We start from the raw sequence: 25,837 nt of genomic DNA, 5'->3' as shown, positions 1-25,837 counted from the left end.
AATTTAAAGTTGAATGGCATTTGCTTAACCCTCTGTCTACCAATCTAAATTATATGACTACATCATGCCCAATGGCTTTTAAAACTGAGGCCATAGTATAATAGTAGTGCAGTTGCAAATACCATGTGGATCCAATGGACTCGTACAGATGTATTTTAATTATGGCACAACCTCCTTTTTAGCAGAACGGAGGATTCCAAGTTAATGTCATTTTGCACACTAACAGACGGCAGTGTTGCTTATGTGTCTGAGGTAACAGAAAGCAGTAATATCACATCAGCATTACAAATACTACTTTATATACATTTATGTACCAAGTTCTGTGTACGGGAAGTTGGTTTCTATAGATGTTTTTTCAACTATATGGATCAAAATAACCAGACAAAAATCAGTTGATTTTGCCACTTTAATTCTGTCCTTGCCTTGTTTTTAATTGTATTTTTGTTCCATTACACTTAGATTCGTCATGGTGCAGGAACTGGACTCAGGGAGATACTGAAGTCTCATGGGATTGGTGGTGGAAAACTGATTGATAGCACTTTAAATGAGGTATGACATGCGGGATGGGGATTGCTATTGAATACTGTATTTAATGTTATTTCTAGGTATTCTGTTTCTCTTGGTGAGAAGTCTGGTGCAAATTTAACAATTAGCATCTCTTGCATCTTTTAATTAAAGTATCTGTTGGAGCTACAACTTTTAGGTGTAATAAACCATTTCCTTGCTTCTCCATTTGCACATTTTATTTTTTTTTTTTTAGACCTATTTTAGGCTGTGGTGAATCTTACCATAACCCTGCAATTACCTATTATTTACCTCCCCATTTACAGAATTACAATATTACAACAGGTAATAGGACCTAGTTACCTGTAACCCAGTGTATTTTTAATTTTTTGTGGCATAGAAAATGTACTTCACCCAAAACGGAAATTGAGTGTTGTAAATAGGGATCTGAACTATTTACCCATGAAAACAGAATGGTTGGGGAGACTTGATCAACGTTTTTAAAGTCCTAAAAATTAATAGCAAAGTCAACCCCAGTTAAAATTGGCACAGCAACAGAGGACATGTTTTGATACTGAGCAATTCAGCACAGCACGTAGGAGGCACTTTTTCACACAGAGGGTGGTGGGTGTATGGCTTAGATTGGCAAGCCAAGTTGTATGCTTCTTTTAGTGTGTCACATCCACGGTGATTGTTGCTAGGTGGTTCCAAACAGACAGACGAGTCTACAGTAAGTAATTTGGTGCGTCTTAAAACATCTAAAACTTGTTTAGTAAGAGGTCATATTTTAATATAAATAAATTATAGCTAGTAAACGGCAATGTGCAGTTTTTTGTGGCAGACTGCAACCACCATTCAGAAAGTAAAAACTGAAAAATGTAGTCCTGAGCACCCTTGTCATCTGTTGCCCATATCTGTTAAAATTTTTGCAGTTCAAGGATGGAAATAAGATGCCCATTTCACAGCATTTTGAGCCATTCCAGATTTTATGGTGACCTTAATCATTCAGACACAATTAAGCTTGTTAATAATGAATGTATCTATTTATTCAGGCCTCTTCTTCGCAATAGACTATTGTAAATCTGCTTTCCAATAAAAAGAATACTCATTTAACAAAGGTTTTCCACTCAAAACATGTTAATATTACTTTCACTCAGGAGCAACTAAAATACCTGTCCCAACCCAATTTTCCAGGACTATTTTCAACATGAGCTTAAAGGTAACCGCTTTTAAATAAAATCACATTTCATCTTTTGCATAATAAAGGCTTTTGCTTTTTATTTAAACAAAATACATGATAGTACACAATATTCTGAGGTAATGTGTCCATACAGTGAACAACGACATGAAACTGTTCAAATGTTTAGCTGAATAATAAATCGGTGTCAGCTATTCCACGTAATTCATTAATATTATCTACTACTATTCTTGTTTTAAAAATAGCTTTTTAAATAATTTGTGTATCAAACGATAGTCTGAGAGCCAATTTAGCGGGAAACATACCTCAGCATCGTAAGTTTTAGCTTTCATACTGGCATTAACTTTAGCTTTCAAGACACCAAGTGTATCATCTTATAAGAATGATTGAAATTTTCTTAATTTGAGAGAGTTGTCGTTTTTTTTATAAATTTAGTGGTTGCCAATTATTATTTTTATTATTTTCACCCAATTTGGAATCGCCAATTATTTTATTATGTTCAGCTCACCGCTACCACCCCTGCGCTGACTCGGGAGGGCGAAGACGAACGCATGCTGTCCTCCGAAGCGTGTGCCGTCAGCCGACTGCTTTTTTCTACAGCTTCGGAGGACAACGCAGCTCTCGGGCAGCTTGCAGGCAAGCTTGCAGGTGCCCGGCCAGACTACAGGGGTCGCTGGTGCGCGGTAAGCCGGACACCCTGGCCGACCTAGCCGTCCCTCCCCCGGGCGGCGCTCGGCCAATTGAGTGCCGCCCCCTGGAAGCTCTCGTCCTCGGTCGGCAAAGGAATAGCCTGGACTCGAACTCGCGACATCTAGATTATGGAGCGCATCCTGCACTCCACGTGGAGCGCCTTTACTGGATGCGCCACTCAGGAGCCCGAGTTGTCTTTTTTTTGTTGTTTTTCCCTTTAAAAAATGTGAGCGCATTTAACATTTAAAGCGCCTTGTTGTGTTTTATTTATTTATTTATTTTAAAGATGTAGTTGCTGGCAGCCAGTGGATTTTCGAGTATAATACAATACAATGACACACTTCTCTTTCCTGTATGTTTCCCTTGAAAAGATGGAGCAGCAGCACCAGGAATGGTTAGAAGACCTTGTCATCAGACTTCTTTGCATCTTTGCACTTGATCGATTTGGAGACTTTGTTTCTGATGAGGTGAGTCTTTAACCCTCACTGCAGGTGCATATACTAGACGTCTGCCTATTTTTTTTTTTAACTGCTCATGTTTCAAAGTCCAACTTCATATTTTCAGTTCTAACGGTTCACTTTGTGACCTAACATGGCTGACATGTGACTTTTGGATTTCTGAATGATGACTAAAGCCTCTTTCACACTGGCACACCTACCTGGGTCCCGACACGGGTTCTGGCTACCAGCGACCCACCTCAGGATGTGGTTCGACACGCTTTGACCTGGGTCGAGCGAGACAAAATGCATGACGGCCGTTCATAAGCCAACGAAATAGCAAACAGCCCCACATGCGTGAAGGTTTCACTTCCGCAGGGATCATTGAAAAAAATGGGCAGTACAAAAAAAAAATTAACAAACAAATCCACAAGACTGTATTTAACACACATGTTCTACACAGCTACTCAGTCACTCCAGCCTCACTGGAGTCTCCAAATGTATTATAGTTATTAAAACCCAACCAAAGGATATAATGTTTATCACAAACAAACCGTATTAAAGACAGTCTTTGGGATAATGTCCTTACGTTATCCGATAATATAAGACCGTAGTGATGGAGTGTGTTTCTCTTTTCACTTTGTCACACTGCCACATACTGCTTGCACTAAACCACCTCTGCTGCTATTACTACTACCACCACCACCAATATAGGCTTTGGCTTTTTGATATTCGTTGTGGTGCTGTGTATTTACTTTTGACTTTATTTTGTTTTTATTTATTCTCTTTTTTTTTTTTTAAACTAGGTTGTGGCACCTGTACGAGAGACCTGTGCTCAAACCCTAGGTGTCGCTCTGAAGCACATGAACGAGCGTGGAGTTAAACACACTGTAGATACCCTCCTTAAACTTTTAACAGAGGAACAGTGGGAAGTGAGACATGGAGGGCTTCTTGGAATAAAATATGCCCTGGCTGTGCGACAGGTAACATAATGTGTTCTTACATAGGGGTTTAAAAGGCATGTCTTATGCAGACAGGCTAAAAGAATTGAATCTATTCAGTCTTGAACAAAGAAGACTATGCGGTGATCTGATTCAAGCATTCAAAATTCTAAAAGGTATTGACAATGTTGACCCAGGGGACTTTTTTGACCTGAAAAAAGAAAAGAAACAAGGACCAGGGGTCACAAATGGAGATTAGATAAAGGGTCATTCAGAACAGAAAATAGGAGGCACTTTTTTACACAGAGAATTGTGAGGGTCTGGAACCAACTCCCTAATAATGCAGACCTGCTAACCTCTACGCATTTTGCGTATCTGCTACACATTTTGAGTTGGTAATACGCGGGTACGCTTTTATCAGAGATGATACGCAATAATACATAATCCATATTTCGCTCATCGTCTATGATGTTGCCTGTAGTTGGAGAAAGTGTTGCATCTAACGTCAGGGCTGGCTTTAGGGAAAGCAAGATAGATTAACCAATCAGGTTTTGAGTTCAGTTACGTGATAGAATAACCAATCAGCTTTTGAGTTTAGTTGACGAGCCAACCTCCGTTTTTAAAAAAAAAAAAAAAAAAAAAAAAAGTTATTGTGGGTTGACTGACAGAAATTCTTACCACCCAGTTTCTTTGTATAATCACTGACATTCTGCTGTAGCCTATCAGGCTTTGTTGAGCTGACTCGCTTGTGTTTCAACTGCCAGTTTCGGACACACTGGAGGGAGTGTGAAAAACTGGGACTTGTGAGGAAATTATTTATTTCAAACTGGCTACGGTACCTTTGTTTTTTAATTAATGCATTAGTTATGCATTCATTTTTGTCTGGGGAAAAAACCCACTTGCGTTTAAAAAAAAAAAAAAAAAAAAAAAAGTGCTTGGTTACTTTAGATAACAGCATCGCATGAAAAGAAAATACAGCTGAATGAGGAGTTTACGAAAATGTCGAGGGAGTAAGTACAAACATTTATTATAATTATTTATTTTTTAGCAGATGCCCTTATCTTGACATACAATCACCCATTTATACAGTTGGGTTTTTACTGGAGCAATCTAGGTAAAGTACCTTGCTCAAGGGTACAGCAGCAGTGTCCCCCAGCTGGGATTGAACCCACGACCCTCCGGTCAAGAGTCCAGAGCCCTAACCACTACTCCACACTGCTGCCCTACATTTAAATATTGTACTGTATTATAATAATATAGTACAATATTTAAGTTTTAATATTCCGTTTTTGGCTCATCCCATTTTTCACAAACGCCTGTTACAATACAGGGATGTCAGTAAAATTCAATTTTATAAAAATGAGCACAGCATTAACAATGTGGTTAAGCGTACAATTACATTGTAGATATGCTGTTTCATTCTGCTTTAAACAAGTCATAAACGGCTGGTTTGTGATTTTATATTGAAGTTCAGTAAGATCATTAATGTAGCATTATGGATTTTGTTAACAGTAAGATATTTTTTTATGTAAGGACTGGGAATCACCGACTCGCATAAGTGTAATCCTGTTTAACTGTATAGCTAAATATTTATGAAAAAAACGGCCATACAAGTAAGTGTGTTAAAGTGGGACTTAATACAACTACTACTAATAATAACGTAATATCAGAACTACCAATATATGCTTACTGATATTAACTTTGTATGAAGCGCTCACTACAAACAAATGGGTCCAGTCTTTTTCGTTTATTTTATTCTCTTTTAATCGCTGAAATCCATTTTACCCTCTTGTCTGGATCAGCAGGAGTCCTGTAGAAGGAAACTTTTATATTTCTGTCCAGAACAAAAGAATCGGGCATTACTGTAATGTTACCGTGCTAGGCATTTTGGTAATCTTCCACAGTAATGCTGTCTGTGAAAGAGTGTTCAGCTTGGTGACCAAAAACAAAACCCAACACAGAGCCAGCCTGAGCACAGACATGCTAGGTTCATTGGTAACGCACAAAGTCATGATGTCAGTGAAGCAGCAGGTATGTCACACACAAACTTTTAGTGACACCTTGCTCAGGAAAGCCAAGTCAGCCACCTATGAAGCTAAACATTCAAGATCTGAAATTGCAGTTCGACCTGTTGGATTCCTTTCTGTTCCAAACAACTCACTTTGTGGATAGCTATTACATTTGGTGCTGACTCAGTTACTATTTACAAGTTTTTTTTTTTCCTTTTTTGAAAGTGCTTTGTTTCTCTGTTTTTAGAAGCTTATACATTTCAATTTGTTATGTTTAGACAGTAAATAAAATACAAACCATACTACAAAAATGGCTATTTTCTGTACTTGAAATAATTTTCAGTTGGTATAAATTAAAAAGGTTTCATCTATACTAAGGTAAACAAAATTAAATTTAAACTGAAACAATCATAGCTAATCAATTTTTTTTACTGAAAAATTCATACTCAAAACTCACCAGAGTGTAGCATTTAGCTGTTTTATACCCTAAAACAATTCTTGGGGGAAACCCCCCGGACCCGCCCCCCCCCCCCGAGATGTCCGCGTGAAAGAGTACTACTCAAAAAAATATGTCAAGGTTGGCAGGTCTGGTAATGTTGTTGAAGGTGATGCCCTGGGATCCTTCAAGAAGCTGCTTGATGAGATTCTGGGATCAATAAGCTACTGACAACCAAATGAGCAAGATGGGCCGAATGGCCTCCTCTCGTTTGTAAACTTTCTTATGTTCTTATTTGGAGTGCTTGTACACGTTTTCTAGTTTCCAATGGAAAGAATGACTAAAGTGATCTCCTTTGTTAAATGTTAATGGAGCAGCTCCAGTGATATATATATCCAGGAGGTTGTGCTGTTGCCTGGGAACACTGGGCTGCCAAAGAGGTGTTAAGTTAATGTTCAGCTGATTATGGTTTGAGCTGGATATCACTGAAATTTAAATCTCTTGGTTTGACTGTTAAAGTGCCTTGAAATATTAAAGTAACCCAAAGATTCCATTCGCTGTACTGTAATGCCATGAATAACCTCTTTGCCCTTTCCAAACCAGTGTAACAATGCAATTTTCTGCAGTGGATTGATACAGAATCATGATTACCTTTACCCTTGCATTACTCCACCAAAGTTGCAGCTTTTGTTTTTAAACCATAAATAATAATAATAATAATAATAATAATAATAATAATAATAATAATAATAATAATAAACCGACGTTCCAGCAAATAGCAACAAATAATTCATAACTTGATCAACTTGATTGAAATTAAGAGTGCCTTTCTACCATTATGGTACAGGGTGGTTTGAAAGTCAAGTGGCTGCTTTGTAATGTTCTTGAGGTGGAGCTGGTGTTCATCAGCTGTTTATTTGATCTTGACAATTGAACCCTTCCACAAATCAAATGGTTCCCAGAACTGCCTGTAGCAATGACACTTTATACATTCTGTGTCGGCTACGCACAACACATGGTGGTTGGCCTATATCTTGATACCCATCATTAGCTACCTTCCCCCAGACAAATGACATTGCTGTGGCTGTTTCCACAATAGCTGCAAAGTGTACAGCTGACTACTTCTTCTCTGTTTTATTTTATCTTCTGTTTTTGAGGGTGTGGATGAGTATTGGTATAAGTCATTATAAAGTAGAGGTGTGTTTACTGTGGGATTGTGTGTGTGTGTGTAATCCAGGTGGTTTTAAAATGTATTTAATTAATTTTTCTTCCAGGACCTGATTGGTGCGTTACTACCAAAAGTATTGCCTGCAATCACAGAGGGGCTGCAGGACCTGGATGATGATGTCAGGGCAGTAGCCGCAGCAGCACTGATTCCAGTTGTGGACGGTCTTGTACATCTTCAAGCTATTAAGGTTCGCTTAATTCACACATCTTGGAGCATGAGATGTATATTATAAATGTTCCAACTGATCGCTCTCAACTGCTTGACACCAAAAATGAAAAGAACTATCCCTATTACAACATTCAAATTTGTGAAATCAACGGTTCCAGCAGGTGTATCTAGGGAGGTGGGTGATGATCACCAATGCCTCCTGCAGGATGTATATCTATTATACAGGATAAAGCATATACAGGCAAGCCATTGAAGACAAAGAGTTTTGCTCATTCCTGTAAAATATGTTAATAAGACTTTAATACTTTGTAGTGCTGAGATGGCTTTTTCATATTTTGATATAATTAAATATGAATTATTTAATTTTGAATGATATGAAAACATTTATAATTGGTGATTTACACTAAACAAATCTCTTAAGAACAAATTGAACCCAGTAAATGGTATTAAAGAGAAATTCTCTTCTGTTCAATAGAATCAATGTGTGTTATTTGTTTCTGGATGGTCGTTTATTCTGTTCCAGAAACCAATGCAAACAGTTGTTTTAAGCAGGGTTTGTTAGAATATTCAAATTTGTTCCAGCACTAATGCTGTATGTTGTGTAACGTAATATATTTATACAGACATTACCTGGAAAAAACCCATTCAGAGTAAACATCTTGTTTACAAGAGTGTCCTAAGAATATAACATCACAAAACTTATATTTTAACATGTGTAACATGAACTGATTTTTATTTTTAGGGTCCTCATTAAAAAAAATTGTAACGCCGGATTTACTGTACACTCCTAACCTCCTATAGCTGGATTGCATTTGGTTATAAACTGTTAAACTCTTGATTTTTATATAAATGTATGACCTTTCAGGTAGTTTAAGATTTATGAGGAAAACAACAGAATTCTGTTTTGAAGGTACCTTTCATTGTAAACACGCTGTGGGATGCCCTGCTGGAACTGGATGATCTTACAGCCTCCACGAACAGCATCATGACCCTGCTGTCCTCGCTACTAACGTACCCTCAGATTCGACAATGCAGGCGAGTCCAGATTCTTTATTCCTCATTCTGAATAATGGCTTTCAAATGAAAATGGATGTGGAGAGACTAGGCTCAATTTGCATTTGGTTGTTTGTGGTGTTTTAAAGCTGCATTCAGTAACTGCATATGTACTGGTATGTCACTTAATCATATTATGTAATATGACCGGCTGTGCTTCTATATTCATGCAAATTGGTTTTAGTTTCTGTTCTAGCTGGTTTTTGCATTGCATTTATTTTCTCTGTGCTCCAAATCCCTGGTGATTGGTAAAGCGGCTTGTCGAGAAGCCACTGTATAATTCCTCTTTTAAATCTGAAGTTGTAATCTTCAAGTACATCCACAACTAACCAATACAAGATCGGTCTGTTTTGAAGTGTTTGTAGCAAAATTAACACACAGCCAGTTAAATATCACCGTTATTGCTTATCCCTTCATTTGATTTCTGCCCAAAATAAGATGTAAAATAATACGATCTGTATCGCAATACACACATGACGCAGTATGTATCACGATACGTGTTATAGTCCTGGTAGGCTGGTATGATGCATAATAAGATCTGTTTCAACCCAGAACACATTCATGGTGTAGTTGAGTGTGGCTGAGTGACCCGCCCAGGAAGCACAAGCTGTGAACCAAGAAGTACATCTCAGCTCTGTAGCCTGTGATGATGATGGTACCATATTTTTCTTTTTTGTAGCATTCAGCAGTCCCTCACAGTCCTTGTCCCACGTGTCTGGCCATTTCTCCACCATACTATCTCATCTGTACGCAAAGCAGCGCTGGAAACTTTGTTCACCCTCTTATCGAAAGAGGATCAAGTAAGTTGTACTACTGTGGTTCTGCATTTGCCCGTACATAAGTTTAAAAAAATGAATAAATTTAAAAAAGTGCTGAGCAAAATAACAAGAATTTCATAATATGTATTTGCTTGGTTTATTTCAGAGCTGTGCTGCATGGCTCACCCCTATTTTACAAGACATGCTAAGGCATATCTTCCAATCCTGCATTTTGGAAAGCAACCAAGAAATCCTGGATCTCATTCAAAGGGTTTGTTCTCAATTTAAAAATGTAATGAACATGTTTCATTAACAATTTTGTTTACCGGTTTATATTTTTTATTTTTTCCTGATGCTCCACCCTTGGTGAATGCTTAAAAAATGTGGGGATAACGGCGAGAGATTGCAAAGCTTGTAGCCAGGAGCTCAGAGAGGAGTTCTAAACCAAAATGGTGGTGGGAAAGCATGTGTACAACCAACAGAGCAGTGTACCAATGTTTTCCCTGAGTGAAACTTGGCTCGTTCACCAGACAAAATGCAGCCAAGCAAGTTTTGAAAAAAATTTTTTTTACTCCAATTCCCTGCCAGTACATGCCCTGTAGCAGAGAGATATGAGGCTGGGTGTATTGAATACATCTCCAATGCTTGACTCGTATTTGTGACAAGTCAGAAGATTGGGGCGCTAAGTGGAATCAGTAGTTTTGTGCAAGGCCGGGCATTGTCCTGCTAGAATGAAACCATAAATCCCCTGGTGCTTCTGCAGGAAGAGTACACCTATCAAGTAGACTTGTGGCATGGCTGATCACCTAAACCTTTTTTACATCTTTTAAATGTTCCAGCTTAGCCTCGGCAATAGAATTGTGTAAATTACAGCCGAAAGCTGTGTGGTCAACAATCCGTAATACTACCGTCTGCTGAATAATACGTTTCAAGACCGTGCTCTGAAAACGCAATACATACATAGCTATTCCAGGTCAACAATACATTTCCTTCAAAGCTGATGTGGTGGTTTCTGCATATCCTGAACTGCCTTAAAACCGTGCCTCAAAGTGACATTTTGCATACAACTCAAAGCAAAGGCATGATGTAGTTTTCATTGCTTGTTATGTTTTAAATTTGCGTACCTGCCCACTCATGTTTCGGTTGTTTCCCCAGGTGTGGACGGAGTTGATCCGCCAGGCTCCGCTCCAGTATGTGGTAGCTGCTGCCTGCCCGTGGATGGGAGCTTGGCTATGTTTAATGATGCAGCCCTCTCACATGCCAATTGATTTAAACATGCTGCTTGAGGTCAAAGCTAAATCAAAGGTAATAAATGAAATACATACTGACGACACATTACACGTGTAGCAAACAAATATGTTCAAATCATTAGCCTCAATGGCTTTCTTATCGGTTTCATTGTTACACTGCAGTGTAGAGCATTCTGTTTGAGGGAGGGTCTCTTTCAAACACATTATTGAACTTGATGTGTTAAGAGACAGCAAACAAGAATGGTGTGGACCAACCTGGTTAAGGGGGGGGGGGGGGGGGGGCAATGAGACGGAAGTTGATAAAGGGTAGGAATGTGGATTTTAAATCTCTAGGGATCACTTTCATAATAGGGAGGTTTGAAGTTTGAAAATATAATGTCTACAGAACAGAAGCCATCTGAACCAATATGAATCATAAACTAGAAGTAGTTTTTACATACATCTAGAGACATGCTTTAATATTTACTGTTTTATTTAGTTACAACCTTTAGCATAATATACTGAGTTTGGGATATTGGGGGTATACAGAGACATTGGACTTAAAGATTACATTTTTACATGTGAATGTACAGTCAGTCACAGTGGTCTTTTTTTGTATGTATATGGTTATAATTCTGTATTTATCTCACTGATCTATTTATTTTAATAGGAAAAAACTTGTGGGAAACTGCGTCAAGGACCGAACCAGGTGAAAGAAGTGATCCAGGAATATATAGCTAGTGCAGACACAATAAGTGAAGACCCAGCTACCAGGGATTATTTTGTTATGCGAGCACGTATGATGGCAGCAAAGTGAGTTTCAGATTTATTTTATTTGTTTTGAACCCTGAAGCCCACTGTTATTGAGAAATGAGGCATGAATTCAAAGAAAGGTATGCCAAAGGGCTTTATATAGATAGATATTTATATTGATATAGATTGCAGATTATAACAGGAACACTGTATATTCAAGCATTTACCAAATTAAACAGAAATGTAGGATTAAACGTGTGTTTGTGTTTGTTTTTTTTGTTTTTTATAACTTATTTGAAATCTTTGGAGCTAATAAGAAAACCCATCATGAGAAGTTGTTTACTTAAATATGAAATAAAATGGTCTTAACAATGAGCACAAATGACAACATCTGTTTGACAATGTGCATATTTGACGGACTACAATTTTAAATTTACCACTTGGAATATGTTTAAACTCTAATTACCAACACCTCCTGTAGCTTTTTCAAACTGTTTGACTACTCAAAAGGGATCCCTTCACTATATGTTTGATTTCAGTTCTTCAAGACATGTACAAGCATAGTCCACTACACACATCAAATAAGTCCCTTAATACATGATATTTTTTCAAAAAACGTATATCTTGGTTTCTCTGATGGAGGAATTGTCTGAAGTGCAGCGGTGCCCCAGATATTCTCCTCAAGTACTGCTCGACATACTGAATGTTTCAGTCTTTTTGTTTTGCTGTTAAAGTCAGAATGTGAATCTGTTCTGTTTGTCTCCTTGAAGGTTACTGGGGGCCCTCTGTCGCTGTATTTGTGACCCCGGGGTTAATGCTCTGAGCCAGGAAATCAAGCCCTCGGAATCGCTGGCCCAGCTGCTGCTGTTTCACTTGAATTCTAAATCTGCCCTGCAGCGGATTGCTGTAGCATTAGTACTTTGTGAGTGGACAGTACTGCACAAGGTGAGGCAACAGTTCATTGTGAGCCTTTTTAGGGAAATGGGTATATGTTTAGTCGCTACAAGAATATAAATTCCTGTTTTATGCTATAAATCTCTGGAGGGCTTGAATCACCAGGTCTGCCATTTGCAAGCATAAAGAGGTGTTGCTCTGGGTTAATGAAAGCAACTTAAAAAAAAAAAAATGTGTGTGATTACAGGATCAGTGTTGCATTATTTTATCACGCATCCAATTAAACCTTCAGAAAGAAATGTTATCACAAAATATCTCCATGGCAAAAAAAATTCTGACCCATAGGACTGTTTGTTTTTATTCAATTATGATAGCATATGTTGTCTACACAATTTAACAAACTCAGAAATTTAGTTCCCGCATGTAACACCAAATCTGAGTCGCTCTGTTGCATTTATGGATAAAGCTACCCACTTTCCGAAGCCTAAATCTGCAAATTAGCAAATACAGGTTACCCAGTGTTTCAATGAAAACTCTTCCGCACCTCAGTTTAATAATATTTTTGTGCGCAGAGGTTGTCTACACTGCCAGCTGGCTGCCAGGAATCAAAATGTGGGTAGGCGGAAGTTGTGTGTTTGTTTTTTTTTGTTTGTTTTTTTTTTTTTTTTGGAAAGTTGTAATAAGTGGAGCAGCGCTGTGTAAGTCAACTAATATTTACTCTCCCTAGTTGTTTTTCTGTGTGTTCTAAATCTGAGCTCCGATACAAAATACATAATAAAAATATGCAAGATGCATTTTACTGTTGGAACTTCGTAAAAGACTATACTATTGTCATGGTGCCTTGCGGTAATTCAGAAACAATATAATTTTAGCAAAGGTTTAACACTTAAAGGATTCATTTCTTTCAGTTTAGGGGTAACTTTAAAAACCTGTTTGGTTTCATTGTGCTAAATAAGGGAAAAAAGGGATAACGGCCATTTTAAACATATTCAAGTTAGTTACAGTAAATGTTTATTTTTTTAAAACCTGGAAGAAAACCACTTAAGTATTGTAAACTTTTCTGAACTACTGACCTGAAATTTTCTTTGCAGATTGAGCAAAGCTTCTGGACTCTTCTGAGATGGTGCTGTTCCACTCGGTAGAAATCCATGTGCTTGAAATGGTCGTGTTTGTTGTTTTTTGTTTTTTTTTCTCCATGCTGGTGTGACAGCAATGCAAATCATGTAATCATGTTACTGTTGGGATCTAATGCAGGTGTTTCTAGTTGCTGTAGCTGAAAGAGCCCTGTGGCCATATTGACCGTGGATAGACGTACATTTTGAGGGGCATTGTGGCAATTGACAAGGACACTGACAGCAATTGCCGCACAGCCGTAGTTAATTTCGAGCCCCGATAATGTATTGAGAGATTGTGACCCATAATGTTAGACTCTGCTGGAGCCATTGGCTTCAACAAGTGTCACCAGTATTGGTTTCTTGCTAGAATGACGTTGTTCAGACTCTCTTACTCTTTGGCCAAACCAATGACACAGACGATGCACATAGTTTCTTTATAGTTAGTACACAGCTGTATTCTATGATTCTTTCAAAGTTCCATTAGGCAGTGTCAAGTGAACCTCAGACCACATTAATGATGCTGCTCACTTGCTTTCAGACAGTATGTTTGTTTACAGCTGCTATACTAATGTTTTCTATTCTCCGATGGTGTCAAGAAGAACGTCACCATTTTACTTATTTAAACCTCTGGGCATATCATTACTACTGTGTTTTCACATATCCATTCTTCTTTTACAAACCATTGAATCTGATATCGGTCCCATTAGGTTATGTCCTCGACAATTCTTCATTTTTGTTCACAAAGATTCTTGTTTCTAGTCACAATCTTGCAAACTTTTAGAACCACTGTGTTTTAACTAATTTTGAAGGCTCAAAGAAAGTTTGTCTTAGACTCTCTTCTCCCTAATTATCTTCTCCTATAATAGACTAGCGTTTGTCATGAATAAATCCCTTGTTGTTTTTCTTTTATCTCTTTCCAGGACTGTAAAGCAGTGTCTATTGCAGTGCAGCCGCGGTTGTTGGCTATTCTGTCAGAGCATCTGTATTATGATGAGATAGCAATTCCTTTTACTCGAATGCAGAATGAATGCAAACAGCTGATGGCTTTGCTAGCTGACGCAAATCTTGACGTCAGCAACAGAGTAAACTGCAGCGTGTTTACAATAGATCAAGCTAATGAACTGGTAAGTGGCAAAGGAGAGATGAGGTCAGATGTTTTCTTAATGACTGTTCATTCACATTATTCAGTGGGCAGTGGCATGGTATTAAACACGCATAATTGCATCTCTGCTGTCCATAATTAAACTGTACATCAAACCCTAAAATGTCAAGATGAATTTATTGCAAGGCTCTTTCTTACTAGGTAGCAGTGTGATTTTGAATTAAGCATAATGTATTTCTTAGCTGCTGGCCATAAAAAATAACACTGTTAAAGCAAATAGGATCATTGATGTAGTCCAATAAAGACAAAGTTTTTATGATTGACTGTGATGTCTATGACATTTTAACGCACACTTTTTGTGCAAGTGGTTAGCCCTCAAGCTTTAATGTGCTGTACAAACCACATCCCTGACATGCTCTGTTTTAATATACAGGGTGCTCCATACGTCAGACATCAGCTTGTTGCTTGGTATCCAAGGCCGTAGCAAATTGCTGATGTTTTCCAAGGAGCAGCCTCAAAAGTGATGACTCAATGGGCCATTCTGAAGGAATTGAGCCTCTAATAATATTACCTTGTTTGTATGCACATCCTAAACTGATTTGAGATACCTATGAGCTACCGATCATTAAAACAAACTTCTTTGTAACAGTTTCCTATCAAGAAATGATCAGGGAAGCAAGATCGTTATCTTGGTAAGAGAAATGTATGTGGTATGCAACTGTTGTAAATGCTCCTCCTCTTTACTGCAGGTCACTACCATCTTCAATGAATCCACAGCAGCAATAAATCTGAAGTCAAAACCGTTTGAGCAGCTAGATAGTAAAAGGCAGCAAGTCCAGATGACTGTAATGGAGACCAATCAGGAGTGGCAGATGCTCCACCTGAGAGTTCACATGTTCACTGCCTGCGCTATTGTGAACTTGCAACTACTTCCAGACAAGCTGAACCCTGTCATCAAGCCGCTGATGGAGGCGGTGAAGAAAGAAGACAACACGCTGGTGCAGAGCTACGCTGCCACCTTCATCGCCAAGCTGCTACAGCAGTGTATCCCCAGGACTCCCTGCCCCAACCCCAAAATCTTGAAGAACCTGTGCAGCTCTGTGTGTGTGGATCCACTGGTCACCCCCACCGCTGGCTGCCCTGTTCCAGCACCCATCAGTCAGGAAAACTCGAAAGGTAATCCTGTGAAAGCAACATTTGTTAAATACTATTTTATAAGGCAAAAAAGTCTCAAACTAAGGCGGTAGGCCAACATTTAAACGTCTTTGTTTTATTTTAACAAGATTTAATTTTCTTGGCTTTGGTGTGTTCTCCCTTGTGTGACAGCTACATATTACACAGCAACAGGCAATTTCATGCCGAGGATAAAATACGTGATAACCGTGAAAAAAATGCAGCCTTATTTATAGCCTACCATTGCAGAATAAAAAAATTAAAAAACAGCAGTTTCATTGCCAAAATAGTTTTATAGTCATTTTCATTTTGTCGAAGATTGGCTTTAGTCTGCAGTGTGCAAATATCGATTAAATTAAATGCGGCATTTGTTATGTGCGATTCAATATATAGATGCACATTTCTTTCAGTCAGGGTTAGGTGTTCGGTGAGTGGAGAACGGGAGAGAGAGAGAAGGAGAAAGCAAAAGCAAGCAAAAGCGTAAAGATAAGTGTTTTCACTCACCGTGTTTGTTCGTCCCTGTTTGTTAGTGTAGTCCGTTTTGTTTGTCTCTTTATTTTGGCGTGTAGTGCCGTGTCCAGTGTTTTTGTGTTTCAAACCTTTTATTTTCTGTTTAATTATTAAATGCTGAGCGCAATCACGCGCCCAGCTTATACCAAACCACATCTCTCTGTTTATTTATTTCCTGGCTCTGGTCTGACACCACCCACTCCGGCCGTCTTTGTGACAGTCAGTCATAGAAAATCAGCACCCTAGAAGCAGTTGGATCAGAGTTTTTTTTTTTTTGCTAATGTTTAAAGAAAACTGAATCAGAAAACGGATTTTCTTAAAACGTTACTTTTCTGTGTTTACATGATTAACGATAGAAAGTCTAATTTAGAATTCAACTGTATACATGGAATGAAGTTTTCCGAAAATGCAGGATATTTTCACATGCAAAGTATTGTAGTAGCTTAAGTACGGTTTGAACAGATCGGACATTTCTGCGATAGAACGGAGACCAATCCAGTATAGTGCTTTATCGAAGTGTCGGGTCTTAAATTTAAAGATTACTATCCTATACCTCTATTCAGATTCCCCACAATGTGCAATCAGCCTTTCCAACAGCACATCCTGTTTTATATTACCAGTTTCTTTTGCAGACATTATTTTAAATTCTCACGTCATTTTAAAGCTGGAAAATATTTGCTGCTTAAGTATGGGCTATTAACAAAGTTTGCACATGTGCAGCACGCTATCGGAAAAAGTTTTCTGAAAAGTGTGTTTTACATGATATACATTTTGTTAGTTTTCGGAATTTAATCGGAAATTTCAAGGTGTTTTCTGAAAACTGACTTTCGGAATGTTCGGATACATTTTCTGAAAATTGTGTTTATATGACTTTTGATATCAGAATTAGTTTTCCGAAAAATATCGGAATTCTTATGCTCAAAAAAACGCACTGATTGTCAGTCATAGAAAATCAGCACCCTAGAAGCAGTTGGATCAGAGTTGTTTTTTTTTTTTTGTTTTTTTGTTTTTTTTTAATAAGGCAAGTTAAACCACTGAGTGTCCATCTGGTCGCACCAGCTAACTGTAGTTTTAATGCAGACATTTTGTCCAGTAACTATTGATGTTGTATTCAACAGCAGCTGAAAAGATGAACGCATATCTTTTATAACAGTAATAAAAAGGAAGGTTTAGTCTGGTAAAGCTGGGTGTTGATCATTTCTAAAGGGCTATCCATCCTGTGTGGTGTTCAAGTGAAAGTTTTTCAGGGGTAACAACAATGGAGTCACAGATTTGTTTTCTCAAGCGTTTTAGCAGAGCCCTCTGCTAATTCATAACTTCAACACCACCATTTCTGGCAAGCCTGAAAAAACACACCCGTTCTAATTTCCATGATTTAAAAATGTCCATTTCATTCCAGTATACTGTATAGCCTGTAATAGGATATGCTTGGGTAATTGAGTTTTTATATAGATAAACAATTTTTTTTTCACAGGATGGTGGCATACTTAATTATGCAGTATGCATGCATCACAGAGCTGACTAAACAATCTATACTGCCGAGGTACCGTAGATGCACGTAGAAGATTTACAGGAATTGATGAAATATTGATTTACTTCATCACTTCTGTGATGAAAGGAGAATGACTATCAAGCTGGGGTACTGAACTACAAAATTAAATCCCATTTGCTTTGCATATTTTAGTGATGCTGTAAACAAACAGCAGAAGCTATTGTACAATATTAGAATTTTCATTGCAAGCATCATTAATATGGATCTGTAACTAGGCAATTTATTGGAGGCGTGTTTTTTTTTCTTCAGTTGAATCTGTCAAAAGGTAAATTGATTGCTTCAGGTAAGGTTTTTGGATGTAACCATGCTTATGCAAGAGGCTTAATATAATAAGATTTTATAGTAATAAAAATAAACATTTGAGTGTTTGTATAACTTTTAAAAACCATGGTTTTGTGTCGGTGGCTGCAATACAGATGCACTTAATTGGAATAACAGAAGGGCGCTGTTTGTGTACGTAATCATGATCTACAGTACAACTTCATAAAAGCACCATTCATTGCGTATTGTTTTTGAAGCCTCTGTAGTAATGAATGCTAAGGACATTGCTAATTCTAAACACAGATGTTACTGTCACTCTAAATTTACATTTGTTGACTCTGCTTTGTAGAGAAATGCAATAAATTACTTTTAACCCCGACTCAATGTCTTGGTAAATGTTGCTGCAATTTGGTGCATAAGAGATTTATAGGTGTTTTTGATTTGTTTTAGCCATTTCAGGTTTTACTGTGATAATTGGATATAATGAATATATAGCAAACTTCAGTTGTGTAATTGAGCTCTGTATAAAACCTAGAGTGGTTTGTAATTCTGTGCAAAGGAAGTCTATTTCATCCATGCATACAAATTAAAGGACACCAATGGATGTATTTTTATTTTTTTGTAGGAGTCAACTCTGAAAAAGATGGCATGCACCATACAGTTAACAAGAGGAAAGGAATTCTAACTTTATACCAGCACCAGAAAGCTGCCTTTGCCATTACCAGCAGACGAGGTCCTACTCCCAAAGCTCTCAAAAGCCAGACTACAGACCTTCCTGCTGGTAGCAGCGCCTCTGGAGAAATCGATGAGGTAAACCTACACCTGCTGTGCAGCTGTACTGCGTCTTCAAAAGGAATTAGCCCTTTTATGTGTGTCATAAAAACAGTAGTGAGGATATAGTGGAGGCTCCCTACCTACAGTTTTTCATATATCTAGAGAAGGCTGTCAATTAAATGCAGTTAACTTCTGCAATTTAACTTAAACCTAACAACGCGTTACATTTTTTATTTCTGTGGTAATTTCTGCATGACCGAGACAGTGACAGCCTCTCCTTCGACTGAGTAATGACGTGTTGTGTACAGAAACATAGAAGGCTTGCGCAGACAAACCATAATTGAGACAACAAGGCAATTCTGTCTTTGGAGTAAGGGGGGAGTTTGCGTAGCAGCAACAGGAATATAGAATGGTAATGTACACCTCTTCATGGTGACCCACCCCCTCAAAAAAATGAAATAATACGCTTGGACAGTTGTATTGGATTTACGGCTGTATTGTGTATAAAGGGTTTTGCAGCCTCGCAAACAATAACAAACTTATGTACAAACGTGAGAATCCATAAGCACGGCCGTGAGACTCTCAAAATTGTTCGAGTTTCACGGGTAAACCTTGAGACTTGACATCCATGCGTCATGATACAAAACATATTTCTCCTGTAGTAAACTATATGCATTTGTTTAAATGTAAAGAACGACTAGCTAAATGTACAGTAAGTATTACAGGGTTCTCCCCAGGAATTCTGTACAGCCGGGCGGCAGAACATTATAGCCGGGAGCACTTTAAGGGAAACATAAACTTGCCTTACCTTAAATATGTAATACAACAAAGAATTTGAATAATGTGTTGTCTTTCGTTGACTGTTTTCTTTTAAGTTTTCAGGGCATTTTGTTAATGCACGTCCATTTTAGTTTTTTGTTGTTCTACATTTTTTGAATGCAACTGTTCATTTTAACCACTTTTTTTTTTTTTTTTTAATACAACAGTACTCTCACACGTTTGGTCACCATCATAACTGTTGAATGAAACCAGAGTGTAATAATCCAGCACCTCTGCTCTTAACCCTTTGAGTAGTACGAACGTACCGGTACGTTCTCTGCTCTCTGGTCCCCAGGGAGTACGAACGTACCGGTACGTTCTGCAACCTTTAAACTTGAATTACTGAGCCTACAAAACCCCTGATAACATAATAGTCTGTCAAGGTTTCTCTAACACCTTTTATTGGTCTTTTGCGCCCTCTGACAGATATTGACCAATAAACCCATTCACAAAATATCAACAGTGTTTGTAAACCAGCGAAAATCGCTCAGTGAGATAGAAGTATTAGTAATAATACTGAATTCAGATTCCGATTTAAATTCAAATACATACAATTCTTCCACTGAATCGGATGTCGGCGAGTGTGTCAGTGGAGACACAAGCGAAGAATATTTACCATCAACATCAAGTGACAGCGAAGAGACGACTCCAAGCTCTGTGCGTTGTTCCATGCTTATATATATAACCTTACAGTACAATAATACAACAAAAAATTGACGGAATGATAATCCCCAAAAATAATCTTAATATTTTTTTTTTTTTTTATAAAGTTGCCGGTGCAAATATAGTATTAGGCGATGGATTACGCCGATCACCGGCTTATTTTGAATACCTGCATTCATTGTCACTGTTTTTGCTTTGAAAATAATCAGCTATTTTTTTTAGCAGTCATTTTAATGTTTTAGTCTCTCAAAGTGCTTAACACAGAAAACCCGCCCCTTCAACACTCTGGTTAAATGTTGTGTCAAGACTTAACACAGCTGTCGTGGTTCCAAGATTTTTTTTTTTCCCCCAAAAAACATGCAAGTGATCTATTCTGCTAGAAGCACAATCAGTCCTTATTGTTAAAGGGACAGTAGCATCTGCTAGACGGGCGGATCAGGTTTTTTTCTTGCGGGTGGCGACAGGCGCGCCCGGCTGAAAAAGCCAGGGAAGAACCTTGTATTAAAACACTGCTCTTTTAATTCTGTGGGGTTTTTTGGGTGTTTTTTTTTCTCGCACTCGTAATGTGCTGTCATAGGCCGACGTGAAACTCTCTTTATATCATGAATTATGCCTGCACGGAAATCATGATATAAAGCGGGTTAATCTGTATATATGCTGAAGGAGTAAAAAAAAAAACGTTAATTTAGCAGTTTGATATGATATATAGGTTTGTCCAAAATGAGTATGCGAATTTGCAAGAGCATCTTCTGTGTGGCTATTTATATTTACTCTATCTTTTATATGTTTATTTTAGGCAAAGAAGCCATGCCTAGTGCAAAGGAGAGGGGCTGATTTTACACTCACTACTATAGCACGGCACTTCGGTTCAGAATTCATTTCAGGGTTGCCGCATCTATGGGACTCTATGGTTGGACCCTTAAGGAGCTCAATTGATGTAGAGAATTTTGGTATGTTACTACTTTCTTTGCATTAAATATTATATGTAGAGCATAATGTAGACCACACTACTTGAAACATTGATGCAAAAACATTAAAACGTTAATTAAATGGAGGCATAGTGGTACTTGTCTTGGCAAAAACTACTTTTCATTCCATTCGCAGTTCATTCAAAATGTTTTTTTCTCAGTTTTAAAAAGTGCTGGGATAGGAGGGCAGTCTAGGTGTTGCTATTTGATGTAGGGAATGGGGTGGCTGGGTAACTTGTTGAAATTACAATCTATCTTTTGAACAGATGGGGAGATGCTGCTGAAGAAAGGGGATGGTGCAGCCCAGGAGATGGTAAACTCATTACAGGTGCTGGAAATCACAGCAGGGTCAATGTCTTCTGAACTTCATCCTTTGGTAAGAGGGGATTTACAATTTATAGGTTTATTTTTGACCCCTAAACTACTATAGCAGATCTGGTAAGCGACATCTGAATTGTTCAAAAGAGACCTGTTTTTATAAAACGCTGTTCTTTCTAATTCGTCTGTGTTAAATAGATCTGTTTTTTAGGTGTTTCAGGAATACCTGTTTTTGGGGGTGATTTGATAATGTCATTGTATTTTTTGTAACCTTGTACTGCTGCATGGTGTTGTAGAAACATGGTGTACTGTAGGATCTTTAGTCCCTGTTGAAATTACTTTTGAGGAAATGCTGAAGTGAATTCTGGGACACAGCAGCCTGTTTTATTAACTGCAACAAAACTTGTTCAGTTTTCCAGCAGATGTTACTGTGCAGGGCTCTTCATAGACTCCGTCAGGGAAGAAGGGTGCTCATAGTAGTAAGATCACTTTTCACTATAGTAAATGAGTCACCCCTTCACCCTGTACTTCCCTGGTGTGTAGTTTACGGAGAACCCTGATGTGCCATAACTTGTATCAACAAGAAGTGTCTATAAATGTTTGTTAAACACTAACCTTGTTCAATCTGGGCTTTTAAGTTAGATAACGTAATGTTGAGCCTGATCAGACAAGGGTATTGGCACGTAGGCATCCTGAAGTTACACAGCCACACACTACAATAATTAAATTAAGATCTTATTTGAAGAATGATAATCTATTTCTCTTCTAGCTGCTGCAGTACCTGCCAGATCTGTGTACGTGCCTACAGCACCCATTCACAGCTGTGAGACACATGGCCGCGCGATGTGTGGGTGTCCTGAGCAAAATCGCTACCATGGAAACCATGAATGTCTTTCTGGAGAGAGTCCTTCCGTGGCTGGGAGCGATCAATGACAACACCAAGCAAGAGGGAGCAATTGAAGCAATGGCTTGTATCCTTCATTTGAGATCTTCTCGAATTAGGGCTTTAGTACCCCTTGCAGTGGCCTGTTTTGCGTAAACTTTTAAGAACAGCTACGTAGGTTTTAGCAATTATGAGGCTGTATTTTGAACAAAGTAATTTTAGTATTCTTGCTTAAATTTTAATCTCACAATGAAAGTGGTTCCCTTTCAAGTACTGAATATTAACCATTACAAAACGGGTGTTTCCCTTTAAGACACCCGAACTGAAAACTCTATACCAAAGATTCTCGCTAGAGCAGGGTGGCGCTGCTGGGGCTCCACCCCGCAACCATAAACAGTAGTGACCCCTACAATCGTTGCCATTTTCTTTTTTCTTTTTTTTTTTTTTTTCAGCTGTGTTGATTTACTCCTGAGACAGATAAGTGTGTCTTTCTTCTCTATATACAGTGCCTATAGTAAGTATTCACCCCCCCTTGGACGTTTTCAGTTTGTGTTACAACCTGAAATCTTGATGCATTTAAATGGGATTTTTGTTTCCTTTGATTTACACAACCTACTCAACACTTTGAAGAGGCAAGAGAATTTTTATCGTGAAACAACAGTTAATGAAAAATAAAAAAACCTGAAATGTCTTGGTTAGATAAGTATTCACCCCCCTGAATTAATACTTGGTAGAACCACCTTTGGCAGCAATTTACAGCTGAAGCAGGTTTTCCGGCCTGTATTTAGCGCCATCCATTTTGCCCTGTATTTAGCTCCATCCATTTGCCCTCTACCCTGACAAGCTTCCCAGTCCCTGCCGATGAAAAGCATCCCCATAGCATGATGCTGCCACCACCATGCTTCACAATAGGGATGGTGTTACCTGGGTGATATCCTGTGTTGGGTTTGCGCCAGACATAACGCTTTGCATTTAGGCCAAACAGTTCAGTTTTTGTTTCATCGGACCACAGAATCTTTTGCCACATCTTTTCAGTCTCCCACATGCCTTTTTGCAAATTCCAAGCAGGATTTTACATGGGCTTTTTTCAGAGATGGCTTCCTTCTTGCCACTTCCATACAGGCCAGATTTGTGGAGCACCTGAGCTATTGTTGACACATGAACAGTTTCTCCCATCTCAGCCAAGGAACGCTGTAGGTCTTTCAGAGTTGTCATTGGCCTCTTGGTGGCTTCTCTGACCAATGCCCTTCTTATCTGGCTGCTCAGTTTGGAAGGACGGCCTGCTCTAAGCCGCATAACTTCCACTTCTTCTTAATGACCGACTTGACTGTGCTCCAAGGGATATTCAATGTCTTTGAAATCTTTTAATACCCCTCCCCTGATCTGTGCCTTTCCACAACTTTATTCCGGAGTTGTTTTGAAAGCTCCTTGGTCTTCATGGTAGTATCTTTGTTTTGAATGCACTACCCAACTGTGGGACCTTACAGAGACAGGTGTATTTAATCTGAAATGATGTGAACCACTTTTATTGCACACAGTTTTATTGACTCCATTTAACTTGTGTGAATTCTGAAGGCAGTTGGTTGCACCTGAGCTTATTTAGGAGTGTCATAGCAAAGGGGGTGAATACTTATCTAGTGAAAACTTTTCAGGTTTTTATTTTTAATTGATTAGTTTTTTCACTCACACTCACCCTCCCCCCCCCCCCCCCCCCATTTTTTCTCACATTGAAAGGGTTTAGAAGGTTGTGTAAATCAAAGGGGGAAAAAAAATCCCATTTAAATGCATCAAGATTTCAGGTTGTAACACAAACTGTGAAAACATCTAAGGGGGATGAATACTTCCTATAGGCACTGTACCTATTGTTAGCTCTTTTTAGCTTGCTTTTTAAGTGAGATTATATATATATATATATATATATATATATATATATATATATATATATATATATATATATATATATATATATTGTTAGTCTGTGCAGGTTACATCCCACCGCAGCCTTGTGTGCCATGGGAAGCCTGTAGCTCGATTTTAGCCTTTCTTTCCCGGGATCCTAGTACATTAGACTGACTCACTCCAGTTGGAGTACCGTTATATAAAGTCTTTTTCTGTACATTTTAAATAGAAGAATATTTTGTGGACCGTGTGGTTTCACTTTTGTTTCCACTGGTATGCGTTTGTTTTTCATTCTTGGAGGGAAGTATTGAAAAATTCAGAGCAGCTGTTGTAGGAGTTACTACTAGCAGCTCGATGCTGTTTTAGTCCTGCTTCTGCAGTGCGATTTTACAAAGGCTTTTTGAAGCAGGCTTGTTCTGTTTTTGTGCACGAATTTAGAATTAGCCAGTGCCTGACCCGCAGGTGGGCACCCCTGTTGATTCACCACATACAGTAATTGCGACTCGTCACCCCCGATCCTTAGGGACCGAGGTTACTGCTTCGGTGCAGGCTGCTGCTGGTCTTGTGTTCGCACTGACTTGCATGCAAAGTGTCAGTGCCGAGAGAGTACTGTGTAGGTACCGCGCGTCGGTACAGAGTGACATAACGGACCGAGTGTAGGTACTGAGTGCCTAGTGCACCAAGTGCAGTGTGCAGGTACTAATAAACAGTATAGTGTATTGCACAGCATTGTTAACATGTCTGGGTTCCATGCATGTACCTCTTGCAAGGCCAAGATGCCTGCACAGGACAGTCACGTGGAGTGCATTATGTGCCTCGGACCCGAACATGTGCAAAAGGCTTTGACAGACATCACTTTGTGATATCTGTGCATCGTTCAAGAAATGTACTCTCGAGAACAGAGTAGCATGTCACTCTAGAGAATAATCCCTCACGTCTGCGCAGCGCTTGGCATCGCTGCACTCCACCAGTGAGGCTGGCCCCCTTATCTCGTGGTCCTGTCCAGAGAGAGGGTAGGAATCGAGCTAGGAAGAGCCCTATATCTAGCTCTACCTCTCGTTCCTCGTCGTCTTCCTACAGTCTTCCCCCCCCCCCCCCCTCCAAAGCAGAAGAGGAAGAAAGTCCACCAATTGCGTTTGGCAGGCAGGGGGCAGATCGACAAGATCTGGGCAATTTGGTTTTGCTTCACCGGTACTGCCAGTAGCGTCAGTGACCTCTCCGTCTGCACCCTTGCAGGCAGTGACGGATGAGATAGATGACATACTCTCCATCGCTGCCTCAGAGGAGGTGGATGATCAGCTGATCCTCGCATCAGATGATGCGGAGTCTGACATGCCAGTGGCACAGCTCCCGCTTTCGGCCAAGCTTATTCCTTTAATGCAGCGAGCGACTGCATTGTTACGGGTGCCCTGGCCTGCAGCGCAGATTGAAAGGCGCTCTATTTCTGATGAGCAGCCGACAGTTGCCCCTGCTGCCCTTCCGGTCCACCCGTACGAGTACGA

The 25,837-nt window shown here is 38.9% G+C and overlaps 1 protein-coding gene across 2 annotated transcripts in view; it reads left to right on the top strand.

Annotated features, from left to right (window-relative positions):
* LOC117415648 (TATA-binding protein-associated factor 172-like) overlaps positions 1 to 25,837 on the top strand; it is a 61,620-nt gene that overhangs the window by 14,532 nt on the left and 21,251 nt on the right. For both annotated transcript variants that reach the window (XM_059026512.1, XM_034026240.3), the window contains exons 9-24: positions 460 to 549; positions 2,764 to 2,859; positions 3,636 to 3,812; positions 7,490 to 7,630; positions 8,522 to 8,646; positions 9,344 to 9,464; positions 9,589 to 9,693; positions 10,578 to 10,727; positions 11,322 to 11,464; positions 12,175 to 12,349; positions 14,334 to 14,537; positions 15,265 to 15,691; positions 18,637 to 18,821; positions 21,064 to 21,217; positions 21,502 to 21,611; positions 22,323 to 22,524. In XM_059026512.1, the coding sequence (XP_058882495.1) occupies positions 460 to 549; positions 2,764 to 2,859; positions 3,636 to 3,812; positions 7,490 to 7,630; positions 8,522 to 8,646; positions 9,344 to 9,464; positions 9,589 to 9,693; positions 10,578 to 10,727; positions 11,322 to 11,464; positions 12,175 to 12,349; positions 14,334 to 14,537; positions 15,265 to 15,691; positions 18,637 to 18,821; positions 21,064 to 21,217; positions 21,502 to 21,611; positions 22,323 to 22,524 (2,605 nt within the window). The remainder of the gene's footprint in view (positions 1 to 459; positions 550 to 2,763; positions 2,860 to 3,635; positions 3,813 to 7,489; positions 7,631 to 8,521; positions 8,647 to 9,343; positions 9,465 to 9,588; positions 9,694 to 10,577; positions 10,728 to 11,321; positions 11,465 to 12,174; positions 12,350 to 14,333; positions 14,538 to 15,264; positions 15,692 to 18,636; positions 18,822 to 21,063; positions 21,218 to 21,501; positions 21,612 to 22,322; positions 22,525 to 25,837) is intronic.

This window comes from Acipenser ruthenus, chromosome 7 (assembly GCF_902713425.1).
Source record: "Acipenser ruthenus chromosome 7, fAciRut3.2 maternal haplotype, whole genome shotgun sequence".
Lineage (NCBI taxonomy): Eukaryota > Metazoa > Chordata > Actinopteri > Acipenseriformes > Acipenseridae > Acipenser > Acipenser ruthenus.
The sequence above is the reverse complement of the archived record's forward strand: the minus strand, read 5'-3'. Positions and strand labels throughout refer to the sequence as shown.